The 19,501-nt window shown below is 40.8% G+C and overlaps 1 protein-coding gene across 2 annotated transcripts in view; it reads left to right on the top strand.

Moving 5' to 3' along the window:
• The window catches only part of SPAG6 (sperm associated antigen 6), a gene marked incomplete at both ends in the record, with an annotated part of 35,278 nt that overhangs the window by 2,044 nt on the left and 13,733 nt on the right, over window positions 1-19,501 (top strand). For both annotated transcript variants that reach the window (XM_084281202.1, XM_084281203.1), the window contains 2 exons: window positions 8,538-8,704; window positions 13,285-13,468. In XM_084281202.1, the coding sequence (XP_084137328.1) occupies window positions 8,538-8,704; window positions 13,285-13,468 (351 nt within the window). The remainder of the gene's footprint in view (window positions 1-8,537; window positions 8,705-13,284; window positions 13,469-19,501) is intronic.

Raw genomic sequence — 19,501 nt, 5'->3', positions numbered from 1 at the left:
TCTGTCTACACACGCATCTCCGTATAAATCCATACGTAATAGGACTGGGGGGCTGATTTCATATTCTGGCAAAGAAAGTTAATTATTCCTTAGGGAGACGGCTGTTTTAAGAAGATGCAGAAAGTCTTTGCCTACTGTCATTTTCCATTAGCTTCAGGAGTCGGGAGCGCTTGGTGGGGTTCTCCTGTTGGATCTCAGAGGCTGTTGGGGTTCAGCCTTTTCCCAGCTGAAGCAGAAGGCAAGATTTCAGCGACTTGAATTCGAACCAAATTAAGCCCTCAAAATGTGTTGAAGTGTATTCTTGTGTTACTGGCCTTGGTTTATATTCCTGGGTAGCCAAAGTTCAGGCTGGAGACTGTGAAATATCAGTGCTCAAGGCATAAAGCATTTGGTTCTATTTGAGAAGTAATTTTGGTAAATACTTCATATCTTTTAAGTAGTAGTTTGAGATCATCTCGTTCTGCTCGGAGGTTTCTTTGGACATGAAGCTGACACTGTGCAAGATGGAAGCATGTTTAAAAAATGATTCGTCACTACGCTGCGAGCCCTGCTTTCGTGGCATGAAAGCAGGCACGGTGCTGTTGTTGCAGATGAGGAGGCAGCATCAGAGGGAGCAAGTGGCCAGGGTGGGGGTGAAAGTTTCTCCTACTGGTTTGGCTGTTGAGAAATGTTGCGGCACCATTCCTGTGGTGTGCCCTCCATATAATCTGCGGGGGATGCTAGTGGGGAGGGAGCCAAGTGGAAAACCACCTCCTTCCAGTGCCTCTCTTCTGAGGCTGCTCTGTCTAACCAAGCTCTGGAGCTGCCTTTGCACTCACACCCCAGAGGTGGCTGTAACCAGGGAACCGCAAGCTGGCCCTGGGCTCCCTGGCACGCTTCCAAAGCACTGGCTCTGCCTGTACAAGAATGTCCAGGAGGTTTTGTTCCTGGGAGCTCAGCAGCTTGCTTGTGACGGGGAAATGCAAGGAATGATCGGAGAAATTCCTTTTTCGTTCCTGTTTGTTTTCAAACAGCTCTCGCTTCGTGCTGCTATGTTTTTGTTAAGGTTGTTCCTTCTGATTAAATACCTCTATGAATAATGACTGCAAGATTTTTGTTTTGAATCCTTAATTAACGGATATGTGGAAAAAAAAATCCCAAACTCCTAAACCTCTTCTGTTTGGTAAATGTAAGCTCCGAACAATGACAGATGCTTCATTTATCAAGTCTCATTTCTGGAGGACACCTGACTGATGGGAGAAGCTGCTGTGACAGTAGCAGCTGTAAACATGTTCTTTAGAAGCAAATCTATCCCTCTGGCAGCTACAGCCCATGGTGTTTGTTACTGTAATGCGTCATCAAGCCCCGTATCCTCTACTAGAAACCAACTGTTTTTACTTAGAGCAGCAGGTGAGCTTGAGCCCTCTTTCTTGCACTGAGATTCAGGCAGCTTTTGGTTTTGTAGAAAGCTTAGGAGAAAATCTGAGCTGGTTCCAGGATGTTTCTGCGACTGTAGTCACCGAGAGTCTCTGTCTGCTTCCTTCATCTGACTTGGGAAGTGCAGCAGTCTGTAAATCCCCCCTTAGAAATAGGTACTATTTTTTTTGGAAGCATTTATGATTCAGTATTAATAAATGCATCGAAATAAGACTTGCACGACTTCTGGATATTCATTTTTGTGTTCTCCCATAGTAAGAATTAAATATTTGTTTATTCATTTTTGCGTTACAGCTGGTGGTGCTGGGGTCATTGCTTTTAATGTTTGTGTTTAAGGATGTGATCGGGATTAAGAAACAGTTTTAGTTCAGCCACTTTGAGTTTGACTCTTAAAGTAGTTCAAAGTCAGCCTTTCTTGGGGCTGATCACACTCTTCAGCGTAACAGCTGGGGAAGGAATAGAGAAAAACAAGTTTGGGATATGGACAAAGAAACTGGAAGCTGTGTGGTCTAACAGCCTGCGTGGTGTTGTCCCGGGACTGCATGTGCTGGCATCCTGCACACCTGGGAGTGCTTCTCGTTTCTGCCAGGGTTTTGTTTTAACACCTTGAGGAGATTTCTTCCAGTTCTCTGTTCCTTGGCCTTACCTACTTGCTGGTCAGTCTCCAGAGCTCAGTGAGACAAGTTCCAGAGTGTCAGTGTGATGATGGACGCCACCTCAAACCCTTGTGGCATGGCAGGCTTCCTCCTTCTTCGTGGTCTCGTCCCTTTGCAGCTGAAGGGCCATGCTGTGCAGGTTAGTTCTCGCCCAGCCCCAGAGCTCCTCCACTGATCCCAGGTTTTAAATGCTGTGTTCCCCAAGCCTTGGAGTTGTTTTAGAAGCTTTTATTTTTATAAGTGGATATGCATGGGTGGGCTCCACTGCCCCCACGTAGCCGGTTCCAATGCTTGGGCTCAAGCACCCTGTGTTGTGAAGGATGCACTTATCCTCCTTGTTGTTTTTTTGGGGTAAAAGCTTTCTTGAGCTTTAGTGAGAGGAGAAATAGAAGCATAGTGGGTGGGGAAGTAGAAGCACGCAGCGTGGGAAGGAAGGCAGAAGGCGAACTTTGGAGTTGTAATGGGCTGAGTGAGGAGAGTGGCGTTCCCCAAAGCCTGGCAGTGCGGTTGTGCCTGGTGAGGGAAAGTACCAGAGAGATGACAAAGGAGGAGAAAGTAAACGTATCTGAGGCCGGGGGACCGCCTTTTGCTGTAAGTCAGTCAACTAAAAGCTCAACTGCTGTGGGATTCCCCCCCTCCTCTGCTCCTGGCCTGTCGGAGACTTGCAGGTAGGAAATTCAGTGAGAGAATTTGTCGGCAACTTCTTCACGGATGTCAATCAAGAAGCAGCAGCTCCTTGCAACCACCTTGGCTTTGGTGTGGCTGTGAAGAACTGTGTGGTGACCACTTACTAGGTCTTTGAGCAGTGTTTTCAGCAACTCAGCCCTCTTGAAACAGGATTAGTTCTGGTCCATCAATGCCGGAACAGCCAAATTAGCTTTTAAGGAGGAGAGACTTACTGCTGCTTGTTCCTTCAGAGTTCTCCAGCCCGGCTGCTGCACCCAACCTGCATCATGCTCCACCGTCTGGCAACTGCTTGATGAATTACTCAGTTACCCAGAGTCTCTGTTACCCAACTGTGTTTGTGCTCCCTTTGATATCTGAAGGACTGCAGTTGTGTTGTGCAAAGATGGGTCCTTTCTCAGGGGCGAGTCATGCTGGAGGAGTCAGTGCTTGAGATGTGCATCATGCATGGGCCGTGGAAGGGACTGTGCCAAGATGAGTGAGTACGAAAGCTCTTTCTCACCATTCTGGGAAGCTTTCTTTCAAGTCCCCAGCTTAAACTTTGCTATTTCTAGGAAGGGATTGGTGCTGGGGTGAGACAGAAATAAGCTTGCACTTCATTTCCTTGTCGAATCATCTGAATCAACGTCAGGAGTCCTGAAAACAAGGTGGTACAATGAGTGTTGGAGCATTAGTGTTAGCTCAGAGAATGTACAACTTAAAGGTCAGCATCTTCAAGATAAGAGTATGTCAGGAGATAATAGCAGTGTAGATTTTTTTTTTTTTTTGCACATTTGCATTTTAAAATGGAAATAAATATTGTTTTTGAGGAAGGAGAATGGGGTAGAGGCGGCCATCTTCAGGTGCAAAAAAAAGAGAGAATTTGAAACTCAGAGTGATGTTACTCTGACTTGTTTCAAGTTTCTGAAGTCCCTGACTTCAGGTTTCATTCAGGCTCTGCAGGAGGTAGCGAAGGAGAGTAGGTGGCTTCTGCCTGACTTTCAGGTATTTCCCCCCTCCTCCCCCAAAAAAAGCCAAAATAACCGAAGTCTACTATTTCCAGAGTGATGACTGTTTGGCTATGGAAACTTGGAATGAAAAAACTTGGGATCTGCCACTGCCTTGAGCATGCTTTTTTCTTTTTTTTTCTCCCCCCAGAGAGGCAGCAGCCAGCACTTGCTTGCTAAAAGAAAGTGCATCAGGCCTGGGCACAACAGCTCCACTTGAGAAGTGTGCTAAGGGTGATTCAGCTGCTAAGTGTGTCATTCTTTGAAACAATTCTGAGTGGGAAACTGAGGATGGAAAGGGGAATCGGTCCTTGCCTGAGGTCAGTCAAGGTTGCGTGATGCAAGAGAGAATATTTGGCAGGAATTCTTTGTTACCCTGTTTCTGAGTTGCTCGTGGGAACTCTTCCAAAACAAATCTAGTCTAATGGTCTAAACGCCTTATTTTGTAGTTTACTTTGTGTTGCTGCCTTTGAATTAGACTTAATGGATTTCCTACTTCTGTCACGAGAGGTTCGTTTACGATAACCAAAGAGTTCTCCTAAAATTTTGGGCAGCAATATGCTGCTGTCCCTGCTCTGTATGGCTCTACATCAGAGGAAGCTGTTGGCTGTTTCTTACCTATTTTACCTGAAAATGCTGATAGGAATGCTGGCTTGGACTTCTTTGGAGAAGAAAGTTAGACTTTGCTCTAGACTGGGCAGTCAAAAGGAAGGAAGAGGTTGACTAGAGGAGCTCACCAAATGCAGCGGCTGTCTCAGGTGAGAGCAGCTGGTTGGGCCCAGGGCAGGAAAGTTTCCTTCTGTCGGGCACGTTGGTCTTTACCAGCGCTGTCTTCAAAAGCTGTAGAAGGAAAGGTCATCTTTGCTTTCTGTAGGTGTTTAGATGAAGACCCCATCTCTTGGAATTAACTCTTCTTCTAAGTGCTGTAGGGAGAAATACTCTATTTACTGAGGTTGTAAATATGAAAATGAAATAAATGAAAATCATGAATGAAATGAAAACTGCTCAAGCAGTCTGTCTTGCTGAGGAGTCAGATTGAGATGATGGATATCATTGTGATGCAGAGAAAGGAATTGGTTGCAGAGAATGTGAGAAATGGAGGTAGAAGCTTTTAATTATGCTCAATGCCCAGGCATAATCTAGGTCTATATGATTCTCTCAATTCTCAGTTAATTTGATGTCAACGTATGGCTTGTACAGCAACAAGAATTGATTTTTCTTTTTCTTGTTCCACCAAAGCTCCTGTCATAATGATTACTTGTTCACTGTCTTTTCTTTCATTCAGACATCACTTTGGGGAAAATACATTCTCCTTGAGAATCAGTACAGTTTCTCTTCCTTTCTAAATCTTTTTCATCCGTTCACTGCTCTATCAGCCTTGCTTTAGCATTTTGTGTATTTTCTTCCAGCAGTAACTCCCATTTTCATCTTTCACTTTTCAACTCTTCCCTCACCTTCAGTAGCATCAGCTGAAATAGTTTGTCATCTGAAATGTCATCATCAAGCTTTACGTGCTTTGTACCACAATGAAATAATCGGTGCTGGGCATGGCGAGGCGATGATGCTTGGAAGCATTTTCAGGCTAACGGCTTTTTAGCACATTCTAAAAGTGAAGTCTGAATTAGCTCATCTTGAAAATACAAATCAGAGAAATCTCCTATTTAGAAAAAACTCAAAGCTCGTGTACGTGTGAACTTTCTTGCATGGGGTTTTACATTTTGCAGTGTTTAGGCATGCTGTGCAGACTAGAAACACATCATGTTGTCTGGAGCTAGCTCGCGGGTTCCCCTGCTGTACATTCATTCTGGTCTGTTTAAATTTCACTGAATTTTGAGCCCGCCTTGGTGTGCCACCTTGGCTTTTTTTTAGGGGCAGAACACTCACTACATGCTGAGGTGTCCCTTCTTTCCCAACCACTTCTAATAGGCTCTTCAGTCTCTCTTTTTTTTTTCTTTTTTTTTTTTTTTTTAAATCAAGCTTTATTGATATCAAAAAGTAAATCTTGTTTTTGTATCGTCTCACCTTAAGGGCTCAAATGTACGACAAATGCAAATGTCAGCCCAAGCCTCCGGACTGGAGGCTTTTCAGTAAAGCAGGAACAGTGCAAAGAGCTGGAGCAGCATGAGCTCCTGTAGGAATTTCAGCAGGTGTTTGACCATGCAGCTCATGTTAGAGGGAAGGACAAGAAAATGCTTTCCTGTACGGGATGCAGGTGACTTTTAGAAGCTTACCTCACTGTAGATGATATATGGTGTTGGCAAATATCGCACGCTTTTCTTTTTTTTTCTTTTTTTTTTTTTTTTTTAAACTTTTAATTTGTCCTATGATGTTCTTAGTCTATTTTAATATGAAGCGTAACTTACTATTGAGGCAGTACCTGCCATTTGGAAGAGTTTGTGAGAAGGTATCAACACGAAGGTCACAATCCTGAATAGTGCTTCCTGCGAAGTGCTGAATGAAGTCACATTGGTCTTACAACACTGGAGGAGCCACCTTTGTCTGCTGCTGCTCAGGAGGCCTCTTTCAGGTACCACTGGTGTTGACAGGAAGGTGTGAGCAGGTACCAGCAAAACCACAGACCTATTTCCATAGTCTCTACGTGTACATGTTGAATTAATCGCTGCAGGGCCATTTTTGGTGTTCCTGTAGCGTTATTAAGACATCACAATTTCATTTCCCTTTTCTTGTGTGTCCCCATAAGACCTGTGGTGTTTTGTCTTGTGAACATCCTGAAGGCTGCACCCACCATGGCTGAGCAGCTTCTGGTTGTGGTGCTGACCTTCCCAAAACAAACTCATCAGTGGTCAGCGTGGCCTCCACGGTTCCTTGTCTCTCCTGCTCTCTCTATCTCTTTCTTAAAGCCAACAGTGGATTATTAGGTTTTCTTCTTGCTGGGAGTACTTTGGTTATAACTTAACGTTAATGTTCCCTGTGAGAATTGCCCTGCTGCTCAATTACTTTTTTTGGGTCTTTTTTTAAGGGTGCCCTTCTATACAGAAGTATGCTCTGGGCATGAATAACTTCCATCCCTTTCAACTATTCCTTGCTCTAAGCTTTTCCTTCTCAGTTCAACATCTTAGTGCCATCTGCCATTAGGCAGTGATCCTACTGTTGTGGGACCGTTGCACCAAAAGACCTTTGTTTGGCCCTCAAGAAGGGAAGTCTTGCTTTCTTCCATGCTAAGGTAGGTAATTTTTATCTGACTCAAACAAATGTAGTGGAAAGAGCAAAGAACGGAGGCAGCTCATACGGAAATTTTTAACTGCAGCTCTGGTGTTGGTGTCCTGGTATAGCACTTTTGCAGCCCCAGAGAGCATTGCTTTCTGGTTGAGCTATGAAGCTCAGAAGTACTAATTCCTGCATCTGGCTGTTAGAGGGACCCTGCTTTCACAGCACTGCGACACAAGCAAGGTTCCCTTTATCATTTGTCACCTTACAAATGATGATCTTTATGTAACCACACGTATCTTGCTTATATCCCTACAGCACAGTCTTGGTTTAACTGTAGGAGTAGCTTCCATGTACAGAGTGCTCATCTTTGGTCATTTGGTCATCCTTGTTGCTTTTTATTGAACCTTTTCCAGTTCTACTCTAGGGAAGGGAATTAAATGCAGAATGGATTTATACAATAGCTTAGTGATGGGCTCTGTTTTGGCATTTCCTCATTTCTATATAATACTGAATACCCTATATACTTCTGTATGTATAGTGGTGTTTTTTTTTTTTTTTTTTCCTGTTTGGGGTCCATTGCTGTGTATGGGACATTGGGGTTGGCTTTCCCATATGAGTTTAATTTAACTTGACATTTTATTGTCCAGTCATTCAGTCCCTAGTTTCATAGTTTCCCTCACTGATACCGCCTTGAATAACTTTGGATTACCAGCGTACAGTCTCACCTCACTGTTTGTGCCCTCTCCCAGATCACAGAGGAGTACCGAAAGGCACGTGTCCCCGCACTGACTCCTGGAGGTCCTGCCCCGTGACCTCCTCCCTCCTATTGCAAGAATGCAAAGTTTACTGCTGCCATTTCCTATTTTTAGTGAAATGTTTATTCATGTAAGCACTTTCTTGGGCTACGACTGCTAACACGTTGCTGCTTTACCTCACCTATAATTTCAACAGCATGTGTAGATACTGGAATATGCCCTTGGAGAATGGACTTCCAGATTCCTTCATATTTAGCTGAGGCACTGCGGACTGCAGTAAAAACACATCGTAAATAGTAACGTGATTTAAAAAACAAAAACAAACACCAAACCAACAACCTTTTAACTCTACTATCTGGAGTCTACTATATTACAGCTATTGGTCCCCAGGTCAGCCGTAGCTTGTATAGATGGAATGTAATTTGGTGTAAGTCAACGTGGGGGTTCTGCTGGCGGGCTGAACGAGTGACACACCAGTGGTAGCTCACCTCCAGGTGGACTTTCCTGTGCAGACTTCATTAACGCTTGTATTTTATATGTATTTGAGTATACCTTATTTTCCTGTGTATATTTTAACACGTATTTTATTTATGTTTGAGTACACCTTATTTCTACACGTAAATCTTTTTATATTTCAGAGGAGTTTTGTACCGATGAAAAACGGGCAGAAACATTGCTATGCGTCCGCAGTGCTATCCGAGTGCCAACTTCATTTCAGTGGAACACCTGAATTTCCTGCAAGTTCTTATTACCTGGCAGAGTAATTTAATAGGTTTTTATGAGTGAAGTTTAGTTAAAGTTTAGAATAAATGTTTAGAAAAAAAAAATCTGCTCACCGAATGGGCTTTTCTCTTCCTGTTGTAACTCAGGTGTAATGTCTTTGCTGAGACCTCTTTTGCTGGACGTGGTCCCAACTATTCAACAGACTGCTGCTTTGGCTCTCGGGAGACTTGCCAATTATAACGATGACCTGGCAGAGGCAGTCGTGAAGGGAGACATTCTTCCACAGCTCGTGTGTTCATTGTCTGAGCAGAATGTAAGGCATCATTGTTTTCTTAAGTAATCATTTTTTTTTAACTGTTGCACAGGGAAAGAGAAATCTTTCTGTATCAGCTATCTGCTGTTATTCCTAATATAGCAATAAATGAATGGAAGACAGAGACAGCATGCATGTTTGAACTCCTGAGAGATCCATGTGTATTGTATACATAAATTTGACTTTAAATAAGTTTGACTTTAAAATATCATCTTACCTCCTAGTGCTTTATAAGATATATACTCATGGCATTGGTATGGCTTTAAAACGTTGAGTGATGTTTTATTAAAGGTCCCTCTTCAAAATGGAGACACTTTGAAAGCTATAGTGATAATTGACTAGGATTTGTCAATAATACTAAACACTTGTAAAATACATACTAAATATTTCATTACAGAAGTTCATTTTTTATCTCCAAACACAGCCATTTGGAAATCTGTAGTGTGAGAAATATCAAACCACTGATACAGGAGAACACACTAAAGGTTTTGGTCTTTATGGTTATTAAAAACAACAAAAAAGTGTAGCAACAATTACAGATCTCACGGTCTCTCTTCCTCTGTTCTTGCCATTTTTCTTCAATTCTTGCATATATTCCATTTTTTATTCCTAACCTAAATCAGTAATAGTAATAAAAAAGTAGTTTTGTATACAGTTTCTAATGACTGGAAAAAGGAAGAGACAGCTGAGAGTGAAGTGTATTGATACCACAGCCACACTTAAGTTGCAATATTGTATTAGATTTAGGAGAATTAGGATTTCAATGGAAGTATAGTTGGGAAAACTATATATATATATATATATATATATAAAAATATATATAAAAATTATTTATATATATATATATTTTTTCAGTCTTTTGAGGAAACTGTAAATGTAAATACTCATTTTTTTGTTTGTTTTTTTTTTTTTTTTTGCATATCTCATCACTGCCTATAAAATTAATAAAAAAAAAATTAAAAAGAGAAACCTTGATGTCAAGATACTGGTAATGTATGGAAAGAAAGCTAAGGTTTTAGGTGGACAAATTTATAACCACTTTGGTTAATTTATTTGTATTTTTTTTAAGGGAAGGAGGGGAACAGAACTCTTTATACTCTTTTTTTTTTTTTTTTTTTTTTTTAAATTTGGAAACCACCCCCCTGTTACAATTCAAAGCACTCACTAAATTAGCTTGAGTACCCTGATTTATCTCTTCCATGTTACTGCCAGTGCTGTCCCTACATCTGTGAGATGGCTGTAATTCAGAATCACTTGGGGCAGCAGCAAGATTAGTGTGAGGTCATGGAAAGCCTACTATGCCTTGGTGACTGAGGGCAAGTGAAGGAAACTCATTATCCAGTTCATGCAGAGTTTAGCAATGCATGCAGTTTGTACTTCCCAAAGGCAAAAAAAAAAAAAAAAAAAAAAAAAGGAAAGGAAAAAGATACATTTCCATTCCACTCACTCTTTGTGTATCAACATCTATATTTAAGGAGCAGATTCTTTGAGCACACAATAAATACTAATTCTACTGATTTATGGAGAACAGTTACAAGGTTACATCCCAGCTCAATGTTTTGTCAATTAAACTGAGCAGAATAGTTTTACAGTGTGTTCTAACTGGGCTTGTGAATACAGTCTGTTTGTAAATAAATGTGTTTTGAATAACAATAGAAACAAATAAGTGTTTTCCTTTGCCAGAAGCATAATTACTTAACAGAAATAACATACCCATATTTGCACAGACATAGACTGGTGTAAATTATTATAGTTCCGTTGAGTTCAGCAAAACTTACGGTAACAAACGAGCTAGGGAATTGTCCACTTGTGTCTGTACTGTTTCCCTAAACCTCTGTTCCCCTAAGTGATGTTTAAAGTCTTGCTCCTAAATTACGTTCATTGGTATCTACTTGTAGGTCTTAACTTTGAAGTCTGGATTTTTGGCATTAAAGTATTTTATTGGTACCGATAAACTGAGCAGGACAAGGGCATGCACTTAAACACTGGAAGATGACGGCACTCTCTAAATGCTAACATGATGAGTTTTGGCCAACGCTAACCATCAAACTGCTCAGCAGGGTGTGGATATGGTTGAGTGAGTAGTGCAGGACAGAGACAGCTCTCAGTTGTCTGGATGGGGCCATTGTGCTTTCAGGGAAGAGAACCTGAGGTGCATGTGACTGGTGTGTGATATTGCTTTCCTTCAGGGCCAAGGAATGGGCCAGGGTCCATTTTCCTTACATGCAGAGCTGCTGCAGATGGTCCTCTGCTGCCATACCTTAGTGCTTCAGGGTGAGATTTTTCAAAGGTGCTTGAACACCTTGCAAGATGCAAAAAAAACCACCATTCACGTGGCTGTTTGTTTCTATGAATTTCATTCAGAAGCGATGTGGTGTTTGCACTGTTTTATGTTCCAGTTACCTGCCCAGGCTCCTTGTACAGAGCAGGGGAGTCGAGCAGCTTGGAATGAGATTAAAACCAAGCTGATGGATGGAGAAGGAGCCCTCTGGTGCTAGTCATAGTGCTGATATACCAACTGTCAAGCCACAGAGCACACTGGGCATGCAGACGTGGCAGTAGGTTATTTGTGTCCCAGTGAATCTTGTGCTCGTTGCTGCACAATGACTTCAAGAGGGAGGTGAACTTTTTCCTGGTGCAGATCATAGAATCATAGGAAAAGACCTCCAAGATCATATGGCCCAGCTATCACCCTCCCACTCCTATCACCACTAAACCATGTCCCTAAGCACCACATCCAACCTTTCCTTGCATACACCCCCAGGGCCGGTGACTCCACCCCTTCCCTGGGCAACCTGTTCCAATGCCTGACTGCTCTTTCTGAGAAGAAATGTCTCCTGATTTCCAACCTGAACCTCTCCTGGCACAGCGTGAGGCCGTTCCCTCTAGTCCTACCATTGGTTATCTGCAAGAAGAGGCTGACCCCCAGCTCCCCACAGCTTCCTTTCAGGTAGCTGTAGAGAGCAATGAGGTCTCCCCTGAGCCTCCTCTTCTCCAGACCAAACACCCCCAGTTCCCTCAGCCACTCCTCACAGGACTTGTGCTCTAGGCCCTTCACCAGCTTTGTAGCCCTTCTCTGGACATGCTCCAGGGCCTCGATGTCCTTCTTGTAGTGAGGGGCCCAAAGCTGAACACAGCACTCGAGGTGCGGCCTCACCAGAGCAGAGTACAGAGGAACAATCACGTCCCTGGTCCTGCATTTCGTGATTGCATTCAAAATGACCTGTTCTATCACCTTTCTTGGCACCAAGGTCAGGCTGACAGGCCTGTAGTTCCCTGGGTCCTCCTTACGATGATTCTTATAGATGAGTGTCATACTAGCAAGTCTCCAGTCATGAGGGACCTCTCCGGATGACCATGACCACTGATAGATGAAGGAAAGTGGCCCAGCAATCACATCTGCCAATTCCCTCAGCACCCTCAGGTGGATCAGATCTTGTCCCATGGACTTGTGACAGTCCAGGTGGAGCAGCAAGTCTCTGTTTCCACCTGAACTGTGTGTGGGGTTTTCTTCTGCTCCCCATCCCAGACTTCCAGGTCTGGAGGATAAGTGGTCTGACTGGTAAGGACAGATGTAAAGAAGGCATTAGGAACCTCAGCCTTTTCCTTACCCTCAGTGGTCAGTTGTTTCAGGCAGGAAACTGGCCTCTGAATTTTGAAACTGAAAGGAGGGGAAGAAATGTAACCTTCAACTTCCACATCCCAATGATAGCTAATCAAACTGTGGAAGGAGACTGTGAAATGTGACTTACGAGGGAATATGCAATTTATATGGAACCCCATGATGTGTGCAGCATCACACACTATAAAGATGCTCAAAACATGTACCTGCTCCAGCACTGAGGCAGATGGGTAGAAGATCTGAGACAATAGCTTGGATTTTGCTTGAACTCATTACAGAGTCACCAAGCTGCTTAGTCCTGTTGAAAGTGCCTCAGTTCCAGACACGTGCAGTAGAGCTGCAGCTTGCTGGTCAAAACTGAGAATCATCCAGGGCTAGGTGTTTGCTTGGCTGACTTTTCAGGATCCTAGGCAGTACTTAGGCATTTTGGGGTTTGGATCCTGAAACTTTATGCTGGATCTTATTCTCTGTGTCTGTTTCCCATTTGTGAATGTAAACAATGTTTTTTTCATAGAGACGTTATGAGGGTACAATATACATTACAAATTGTGAAGCCTTGAGAATGTTGCAGATGGGTAGAATTATTTTAGAAGCTTGCCCTACATAACCTATATAAGCTGGCTAAATATGTTAAGAGCTATTGTTTTTGCAGCTCTTATCACTCACTGCTCACTTAAATAAACAGACTTATCTAGGCTATTATCTATTCTCCATATCCTCTTAGCCCTCTCATTTTTTCTGTTTGTTTATACACTTACTGCAAATTTTAGATCATAAGCTGACTCAAAGAAGGACTGTATGTTCATTGTCTGCGTGATGTCTGGTGGTCCTGATTTGGATCTGTATGAGATATTGCTGCTATTAAAAAGTCTAATTTATGCACATAGGTGCTCTGTTATGCTATAAACTACTTAATTTTATTAAAAGCATTTTTTTTTTCTTTTTCTTATTTGTATAGCGTTTTTACAAGAAAGCAGCTGCGTTTGTGCTAAGAGCAGTTGGTAAACATTCTCCACAGATAGCTCAGGCAGTAGTTCAGTGTGGAGCACTGGAATCACTTGCGATTTGCCTGGAAGATTTTGACCCTGGAGTCAAAGAAGCTGCAGCTTGGGCACTCGGGTATATTGCCCGACACAATTCAGGTAACAGGTTACACGTGTGTTGTCTTTAATCTCACATGAGAGTTATAATACTTTGTATTATTGTGATGTTCATAAATTACAGCAAGATGCTTCTTCTTTACTGTTATAAAATTTTAAATTTGGAATAAAGACCTGCTCTAACATTACAAATCTGTCAACGCTACCTTATGTGGGAAGCTGGCATATCTGACATCCACAGTGCCCCGATCCGTGGGAGGTGCTCTAAGAAGAAATGGATTGGATTTGTGACCAGGAAATAGCATTCTGCTTTATTCTCCTTTGTGAAGAAATTTCAGAACCTATACATATTATATAACTGTTACTATGGAACAAAGTTTATTTTGCTCACCATTAGTTCTTATTTTATATACATAGTAAAAAGCAGAAGCCTAGGCAGAACCAAGTTTCATCCATCGGACAGCACTGCCTGCAGGATAAACGTGCTAAATTCATCGCAGTGACTACATATATTATCATTAGCCAGTAGACCACACTCTTCTTTGAGAGTCAGGAATAGATCCTAGGAATCTGATATTGAGCAGTTCACTGCTGTCTTGCAAGCAGTTATATAACTCACTGGCAGTGTCATGTTCCTATTTAAACGCTGATCCACGTGGTCAATAATTCTTTTACCAGCTATTTATATAGTTTGAGTAAAAGTTTTGAACTATGAATCAAAGAACTGAGAGAAGAAACTGCTGCATGGAAAGGATGGAAGAAATGGCTTGCGTTCATATTGCTGAAAGTTAAAATAATTCTAGGATCACAACATTAATTTGTGTTGTTTTGGTTCTAAAATGCACATACACTGAATTTGGAAGTTATTCTTTTCTTTCTTTCTTTCTTTCTTTTTTTTTTTTTTCTTTTTAAATCAGTGTGGAGTGCTGGACTGCAGAAGGTATGGGGGATTTCCTCTTCCCATTTAGAGAGATGGTTAACTTTCTGGGACAGACTCCAAAGTTATCAGCATCTTGTGAATGGGCTGCTTTTCACCAGGGAACACATTCATTTTTGGTGCACCTCTGTGCTAAGGAGCTTTTATCTTTTGGTTATTGGGTCTGAATCCCTGAAAATAAGTGTTGCTTTCATCTGAAACATATTTTCTTAAGTGTCATTTGAAAGTGTTCCTTTGTATAAATGTATGTAGTCGGAGTGTGTGTCTATGTTACTCTTAACGTAAACATTTCTGTAGTTTTGTTATGTCAGTAAATCAATATTGACTCACCTCAATTGCCCTTTGTGCTATTCATTGCATGAATGCTGGCTGATCTTCAGGGTGATCCAGTTCACTCTGAGATGGCATTGTCTGCAAAGATGGAGATGGTGTGGAGGTGTTGAATAGAGCAAACTTCTTATACAATTTTTTATTCCATAGTTATGAATTATTTATTCACTGACAATGAATTAATGTATATCCCATGTCAATTTATGCCACCAATAAGAACAGCATTTTCAGAAATTAGGTTGAAATTGCAGGTGCTACCAAGCTCAAGCATAAGGACAAGGACAGATTGTTTGATGTAATCAGTTTAAAAAAAAAAAAAAAAGAAAAAAAAAGTTCTTGTTCCCCAATCGCAGCCAACTGGGGGATTTACCTTCCTCTATAACACAGTTGCAAGAAGTCTTTAAAATAATGATTACCGAAAGTAGAGGAGTTATTGACTTGTCAGTGCTAGGTGAAAGGTTGAACTAGATGATCTTAGAGGTCTTTTTCAACCTAAATGATTCTAAGATCATTCTGTGCATGGTATGGCTCTTCTGCTATGAGCATGCCTTTGCAAAAGAATATTGTTGGAGATGGGATACATATATGGGATAGGTGGACCTGGTCTTATCAACATCTGGTGTTTACTGTTAAGAAACTCTGGATTAGACTCAGATGCTTATGTTGATAAAGTTTGGCAGTTATGATTTTCTGTCATTAACTGTGAACACATATTACAGCTTAAACTCTAAAAATAGAGCAGACTGATAAATGGTTTTCCCCACCCACAGGTAGTTTTTCAGTTTCAGAAATTGTTTCTATTCCCGTGGGGATAACATTAAGACAAGATTTGTTTTTTGTTTAACCTCCTGAAAAGACCGTGGAGGAGGGAGGCTTATTTGCCCCTCAGAAAGAATAGTTCCACGATTAGGGCATATGTCTGGGATGTGGAAGATGGATTAAAGTCCTGATCTGTCTCAGGCAGGATGTGAACCTCTGTCTCCCTGAGTGCAAGCAAATGCTCCCAGCATTAGGTGGTAACTGTTCTGCTGTGGGAGGGATTCTCATTTTTTTTTATCAGAAATCCTGTCCGTGACCTGGTAAAGCTGCTCTCTAGGAACTGCAGTGCATGCTCCTGTGAAAAGATTTTGAGAAATCAGGACTCTTCGTCTGTGATGATTTTTTTCCTGGTTGGCAAGTTCCTTTCTATCTTACCATTTATCACTATCTATCATTTAAAACACAGTTCTTCTGTAAACAGATGTCTCCAGAAGGCATGTTAGATTTTAGGTCAAGACAGATATCTCATGAGATTCCAAGACACCAGAAATCCTGCTGGATCAGTTTCCAAAACTTAGCAACGGCTCTTGCAGTTCTGCTCTTTCTTGAAGATCCCCTTGAGCTGAATTTCAGATGCTGATTTTACTCCAAGGTATATGGATCAGCGTACTCTATTTTTGCTGTGCTCTAATCTTGCCAGTTGACATTTCTACTGTATACTTGTGTTTGGAAAGAAGAGAAGTGTTCCAAATACCATCAAAATACTATCAAGTCCATGAAAAGCATGCTGTAAATTTTTACTTATACCATATGCAGTTAGATTGAAAATGCAAGATTCTCCTGTTTGAGAGAAATGCGTGTCACTTAGCTTTCTACTTGCTTTGCCAACATAAAAGCGTAAGACATAGAATTTATTAATGTTCTCTTACCTGCATCATCATTTGCTAAACAAAACCAAACAACGCTACTTATGCTCAAGCATATTGCTGAGAGAGGGGTTAAATGCATTTTTGAAGTGCTGTGCTGCCCACAGGATCGTAGGGTAGTTCAGCTTGGAAGGGACCTTTGGTAACGCTCTAGTCAAGCTTGCTGCTTAAAGCAGGGTCGGCTACTAAGTTGCTCACATCTTCAGTGATGTGCCTTTGGTAGTAATTCTGTTTTATTCCAGGATCTAGGTTTACCCTGTAATTTATGACCACCATCCATCTGATTTGAACTTCTTCCACCATTTTCAGTGCAATCATCAGTACTGTGGTTGTAATGGTCTGTATAAATCAGTGACCCTGAAGTGCAGCCTTTTGGCTGCTTGTGGACTTCCTGTGTGGCCATCACACAATCACAGGGTCTTCAGAAAAATGCAGTATTAGTGGTTATTTTACTCAAAACCTGTCATTTCCCGTGGCTACACCTTCCACCACAACATGGTCTGTTTGAGAACACTGCTCCACATTGAAACATGCCTTTGTTTCCAAGCAAAGAAGGTTTTGCTGCTGTTTTCCACTATGTGGATATGGCATTTGTTCCTGGCTGGTTTGCCTGCCCTGGGGACTACCATGCATAGTCACTTCCTCATATTCATTTTTCTGCCTCATCTTTTTTTAATCTGTACTATTATTGCTAACTTGTTAATGTGAGTATGGATTTTTTTTTTTTTTTACCCCCAGATCAATCCTATAAGACTTTCCATTGATTTCAGAGGGTATGTAGTCAGGGGCTTATTGACTCCTCTTCATTCACTTGCAGCTCTTCCTGATCACATAAGCTCATGACTAGGCCTCAACTTACTTTGAATTAATTTCTCAGTCCCTGCTGACCACTTTTGTATCGAGACAAATCAGTACAACCCTAGTGAAACTTTTAGGTGAAATGGTGATATCTTAAACTCCAACGTCTTCCTTTATAAGTCTTCCTTATTACCTCCATGTCATCCTGTCTTCCTGTCTGCCGTATCTTCCTCTGCTAAAATTCTCCTCATAGTTCTGGACAGAAGCAACTTATCTATAGTGGGTTTTGAGACCAAATTCTCTTGTCTCAGAGTGTATGTGGAATCACACTTCCTACTTTCCCTCATGTAGGGAGATGTCCAACTTTATCACCATGTAGTTAGATGGGTCTTTTGGTCCATGCCCATAACTGCAGTTTCAAGCCGTGGGTTTGAGCCCACTTGCTGTGGGCTTAGATGGTGTTTGTAAATCAGTTTGTTTATTTTTTGCTGCTTTTTCCTTCTTACCAACTCTTGGTCTTGTCTTTACTCTGGTAATGTTAAGAAAAGTCTTTTTGTATTTTGTTTGGTGATTCTGTTCCATCTCATTGAATTTCTTTGGCTGAATATTTGTTTTTAAAAATGTCTGTATTTCTCCTTTAACTCTTTCTCAGAATTCTTTTCTTTTCACATCTCCCTGTGTTCTTTAATGAGATAGCAAAATTTTGTAAATAATAATAGATACATAGTCTGAATTAAAGTTGTTCTACCAGGTGGGAAAGTTAATTAAGATTTGTTTTGAGAAAAATAATTGCAGTTATCATACAATAATTACTACTGAAAATCGTAGTTTTGGGCAGAGACTGTGGGGGAGAAGTGATGGGAAGATGCATAATTTCTTTTGTCCCTGCATCGGCTTTCCCGGTTTTCTAACAGTCTGTTTACTACTTGACTGTCTTCTGACACATGGTGCAGCCCTACATGTGGTAAGTTATTAGCCAGGAACCTTATAAACACCAGTGGAAGAACAACCGTTTAATTAACCATGACCAACAGTAACCATCAGTATTTAAATGATATCAGGCTTCTAACAGCAAGAGCTGATCTAAATTGAATCAGATTTAGTTTGCTCTTCTAAAAGAACTGTTATTTCTACTTTTACATGGCTGGGCATTGTTGTGACCTTAAAGTATTGCTCTTTCCCTCCCTACTTGAACTTCATAATTTCAGCTCATAAGGCATCACAGAAACACCTTCTTCTAGTACCATCCTGTATCTCTTGGCATTATTTTCGTCATGATATTAGCATCTTCTCAGCAGAGTGTAGACAACTGAGATTGTTGCTCTGAAGTTGCTTCTGAGACATTGGTGGTCAGTGTACAGAAGAAATTGAAGAAAGAAGAATTTGAAGAAATCTTTTTTTTTTTTTTTTTTTTATGGGAAGCTGAATGTAGTTTATACTACTTATATTGTTTAGCTCATTTTCTGATTTGTTTTCATATGTGCTTCAGGTACATTTCATTTTAATTCTGTAAAATTGCAGACCGACCATTTGGCAAGATTTTGTTCAAATCGTGTGATGTGTATTTGGAGGGTGCGTACTTTACACTTTTAGCCAAACAGTTATTTGAATGGTTAATTTTTGCATTAGTTTATTTATTAGTTTATTGACTACATATATTTTTGAAGTAGTATTTTTATACTTTGCTTGAAATTCTGTATCATGTCAAATAGCATACAGTGTAAATATTTGAAAGATCACACGTATCGGAGTGCATGACTATAATTCACTAATTGAAAACGAATCTGGTCAGAAAAATTATTTGGATGCTAACAACCTAATGATAACGCGACTTACAGATTTCATGAAAAACTGTATTAGCCTATGTATATTTAATGAAGTATGCTATATTTTTCTTAGTATGAAAATCTCTTTATGGATGGACTATAAATCAAAAGCTAAGTTAGAGTCTTGAAATACGACAGCTATATGTTGCCATGGTACTGTAAGTCAAGATAAATGTTAAAGATAATAATGGATATGCATAATAAGGTGTAGGAAAACTGAACTAAGACCTAATAGATTATTGATTTCCCCATGATTTTTACTACTTTTTCAACACTATTTTAAAACAGCGCAGCTTTGTTATACTATAAATTTTGCTTGTGGTATCCAATAATTCTTATTTTAGGACTGTGATTAATGCCGCATATATGGACAGAGCTAATGAATTTCTAATAGTGTAATTTTTGCTCATGTCAGCTAATCGTATGCTCAGATTTTTTTTTTTTTTGGTCTTTTTATTTAAGGTGCAGTTAGTTAACGATATTGTACTAATCTCAGACA

This window comes from Netta rufina, assembly GCF_964035555.1.
Source record: "Netta rufina genome assembly, chromosome: 2".
Lineage (NCBI taxonomy): Eukaryota > Metazoa > Chordata > Aves > Anseriformes > Anatidae > Netta > Netta rufina.
The sequence above is the reverse complement of the archived record's forward strand: the minus strand, read 5'-3'. Positions and strand labels throughout refer to the sequence as shown.